Below are 3,973 nucleotides of genomic sequence, written 5' to 3'. Positions count from 1 at the left end.
AAAAGTTATTTTACTAAATGAAAATCTGTTGAGTAACTTTTACTCATCAAATAAATGCAGCATAGTCAAATAATATAGAAATGCTGATGTAGCAGCACTTCATGTACATCACGGAGCTGATTCATGGTTATTACTAGAAGCTTTTCTAGTCTGATTCAGTATTTCTGATTCTGATTCTGATTCACACAGGAAAAAGAAGCGACAGCAGCAGCTCAGCTCCGAGTGCTACTGCAACGAAATGGAGCAATTAATATTTAAACCCTTCGAGCTCTTTCTCTTCAGGCCACTATAAACTCATCACACTCGTTTAGAAAGACATCAGAGTAATCGTACAGAATATCGGCTTTATTATGAAACCTGGGGCATTTCCACGGACAACCATTCTGTATTTGTACAGCTGTATTTAGCAGATATTGTTTTAATCACAAAAAGAAAATTAAAAAAAAAAAAAAAACAAACATGTACAGAGCAGCTCACCTGCCCAAGTTCACCAAAGATTTGTTTCTGATAGAAAACCGGAGCATATCCGGTAACATGCGTCGCTCGTGGAGATGCTGCTGTGTGCTAGGTGTCAAGCTACGGCCTTGGACGTACGTTTTTAAATCGTGTGGTGAAAGAAGACGGTAAAAGAAGTTCCTCCAAATACTTGCACGTTACTGGATATGCTCCCAGAAAAAAAAAAAAAAAACGTTCAAAATTGTATACAATCGTATAATTTAAAACCCCCGACCCCAACAAAATAACTATAGTAGAAGCAACTAAAAGGTCACAGCAGTCATTAGGTGTCAGACCCCCACCCGCCCCCCCCACCCAGCAAGCCTCAATCAACATGTAACATCAGCATTCCTCTACGTTTTTCTGCTTTGGAGCCAAACCCCACGTAATTCGGTTAAATCCCCGCCCTGCTCCGGCTCCTCGACATCTTCAGGCCAAATTGTTTTAAAATTTAATCAAAGTGTGAACTCTCAGGCCCGAGAAACTACTCGCCTGTCGCCCCTTTTTTCTCAACTAGACGTGGAGCGAGACACGTCCACCCCCCCAGGAAAAGACGTCCACGAGTCGACAGACGGTCCTACGAGCTGCACGGTTTCCCTTAAAGACCGGCAGCGACGTGAATCCTTCAGGTGTTCACACGTTCTCATCAGGAGTGCAATTTGTTTGAGAGCGTTAGTGCAGATATCACATATATCTGCAGAGCATCGTCTGACTTTCACACTGGAAACACGATCCTCTGCATCTCAGACAATAAACTAATGCGTTCCGTTTTTTTTTTTTATTATTTCAAAATCCATTTAAATCTGGATGAAGGAAACCTCCTCCTGTAGACTCCACTTATGTCTATCCAGTGCTTTTTTTTATTTTAGTCTTTTTTTTTTGCCACTTACTTCAAATTATGAGACTCAAGTCGTCTTCACAGGTCAAACTGTACTAGCAAGTAATTAACTGTAGTTTTAAATTAAACTGGACAAACAAATAAATCTGTTAAGACAAATAAAGAAACGATGAACATCTATTGCAGAATCTTCCATCAAAACATCTGTAAAGAAAGAAACAAACAGGGAACAGGAAAAAAAAAGAAACAAAACATCTGAGATCCGATCATTTTTTTTGGGGGGTGGGTTTACTCAAAAACTGCCAGTCTCATGTCTGAATGTAAAATAACTGTCTTGGTGTTGGAGGAAACAGTGGAGGACACAGAGGGACTCGTTAAGATGGCGCTACACCACCCTCCGTACTTCAAAAAATCTCTTCAGGTAGTAAATCTGTCCGAGCGTCATGGCCACGAGGACCAGGGCTTCGAAGAACGACCACAGGACCACTCTGCTGTTTGTGTTGTCGTTGACTAGAAACAGAAGGAGAAGAGACAGTTAGCGAAGATGCTACGATTACAAACGACTCGACGACCAAACGTTTCGTCCTTACTTGCTCTGTGTATCCTCTCGCGGACCTCCATGTACTCCTGCTCGTGCTTCACGGCCGTCATGGCCACGGCCAGCTCGTTGATCATCTCCTCCAGCTTGTTTTGGTGAGCTGAAAGGGTGAATAAATAAATCGTGAGCAAATAAAAAAAAAATAAACAACTCACAACGCGGTGTGATTGTGCACGAAGAAAACATGCACACGGTTTATGCAGCACATGCATCACATCGTCACACTCGTGGCAGGTGATGCTGTGTCTCTGTTACCGGAGACACTTCATACATGTTCTCACTGTGCAGCAGTCAAACCATTCGCGCTCGTCTATGCTCGACATTAGTTACTACGGAAACAACACTGGTTAGAGGAGACTCTGCAGTGCATCACAAACTCAAAATGTCTATTTGTTTCTGCCCTGTTCCCTACCATCCCAGCCGTCAGCACCTACAGAAAGAGCCAAAGTACAGTCAGAAGGAAGGAGACTCACAGAAGAAGCTAAACAAGATTAAGAAAAAGCAGAATGAAGGAAGACGTTTGTTCTCAGCATAACCCGTGAAGAAAACCTACCTTCCGTCTCCATGTCCTGGCCTTTAGGTGCTTCTCCGATGTCGATCGTGAACATGACAATCTTGGGCGTCATGGTCGACATCTTGTTGCTGAAGCAGAACTTGTAGGTGCCGTCCATGTGCGCCGCAACGGAGTATTTCCCGCTGGACTCTCGGTCCCCTTTGTAGATCTGCTTACCATCTGGCCCCGTTATCTGTCGGAAAAGGGAAAAAGTAATCATTGGGTAACAACAACAATGCTGTGAAATCAGAGAGGATCCTATTAATAGGGAGCTGTGGATCACAGGTGCATCTTTGCTCGGCTGCTCCGAGAACAAAATCAGAATGTGTGTGTGTGTGTGCATAGCAAACAAAGTTAATTAACTGTGTCTATGACGCCTGCTGCAAAATGCTAAAGTCATTTCCTTCGGGAGAACAATAAAACTGACCTGAACTGAACTAATAACAGAGAATGTGTGGCAGCTTTTGGGAAACATATGGCAGCAACTGAACGCAACATAAACATCTCATTATGTACATTTCATGGTCATTTTTTTTTCATTATGACAAATAAACTCTATTAACTATTTAAAATAACATATCTTAGCATAACTACACTTCATTAAATATTATAATACAGGCAGTTAGCATAGTTAGCAGCTTATAGCCACTGCACTTCCTGTAGCATTAAAAATAGTTCAACGTAAATATAACATATTTATTTTGAGGAAACATCTAAATTGTGTTTTTAATAAGTTGTAATATGGAAACTGAATCAAACTTGTAGTTAAATGTCAAAAACCTGCCACTGGCTGAGCCTGACATCACGTTAGAAGCTAACAGCTAGCGGCTAACGTTAGCACGGGCCTAGTGCATCAACGTCGCAGTTGGTGCCACAAAAGCGCACATTTTTGGTTTGGTTTGTGGCAGTTTTCATGTCGGGAACGACTCTCACCTCCACGTCGATGTCCAGGAAGCCTCCTTCGGCCACCTCGAACATCAGGCCCATCTTGGTGCCGGAGTTGACCCGCTCGTAGAAGCACTCCTCGGCATGGGCGTCGATGCTAACGAAGTAACCGGACGCAGTGGCGCTGAGGACGGCCAGCAGGACGACCAGCTCCGACAGGGTCAACATGGTCCAAGCGTTGTGGAGTAAAAAATTACGTGGCGATTTAAAGAGTGGCCTCGTCTGCGTGTGCCTTGCGGACTGTGGGTTTGTATGAGTGGGGACTGTTGCGGGAGAGGAGCAGCTACAGCCTCAGCTGCTGTCAGACTGCCACGTACAGGCTAATAAGACGGCGAGCTGCGAGGGACAAACAGGAGCGAAGTAGAGGGTGGATCGATCCAAATATCGATACCACAATTGTGTATCGATATTTATCGATACCACTGTTTTAGTATCTAGCAAGTATCGACACCAACTGTGGTATCGATATTGATCATTTGGTTTCTCAAATCATGACTCCAGAGGTTTCATTATTTTTATTTATTTATTTATTGCTATTTTTTCT

At 43.2% G+C, this 3,973-nt stretch overlaps 1 protein-coding gene across 2 annotated transcripts; it reads right to left on the bottom strand.

Moving 5' to 3' along the window:
• Positions 1–324: 324 nt before the first annotated feature.
• tmed2 (transmembrane p24 trafficking protein 2) lies at positions 325–3,751 on the bottom strand. 2 transcript variants are annotated; one of them, XM_047570296.1, is made up of 5 exons: positions 3,418–3,751; positions 2,485–2,677; positions 2,344–2,361; positions 1,924–2,031; positions 325–1,843 (listed from the first exon to the last, which is right to left on the bottom strand). In XM_047570296.1, the coding sequence occupies exons 1-5, from the start codon at positions 3,595–3,597 to the stop codon at positions 1,719–1,721; spliced, it is 624 nt and encodes a 207-aa protein (XP_047426252.1). In that variant the 5' UTR covers positions 3,598–3,751; the 3' UTR covers positions 325–1,718. The 2 variants fall into 2 exon arrangements, with proteins under 2 accessions (XP_047426252.1, XP_047426254.1); XM_047570298.1 differs by lacking the exon at positions 2,344–2,361.
• Positions 3,752–3,973: the final 222 nt, after the last annotated feature.

This window comes from Mugil cephalus, chromosome 19 (genome assembly GCF_022458985.1).
Source record: "Mugil cephalus isolate CIBA_MC_2020 chromosome 19, CIBA_Mcephalus_1.1, whole genome shotgun sequence".
Taxonomy (NCBI): Eukaryota; Metazoa; Chordata; class Actinopteri; order Mugiliformes; family Mugilidae; genus Mugil; species Mugil cephalus.
Note: the sequence above shows the minus strand (reverse complement) of the source record. Positions and strands in the feature narration are given on the sequence as shown.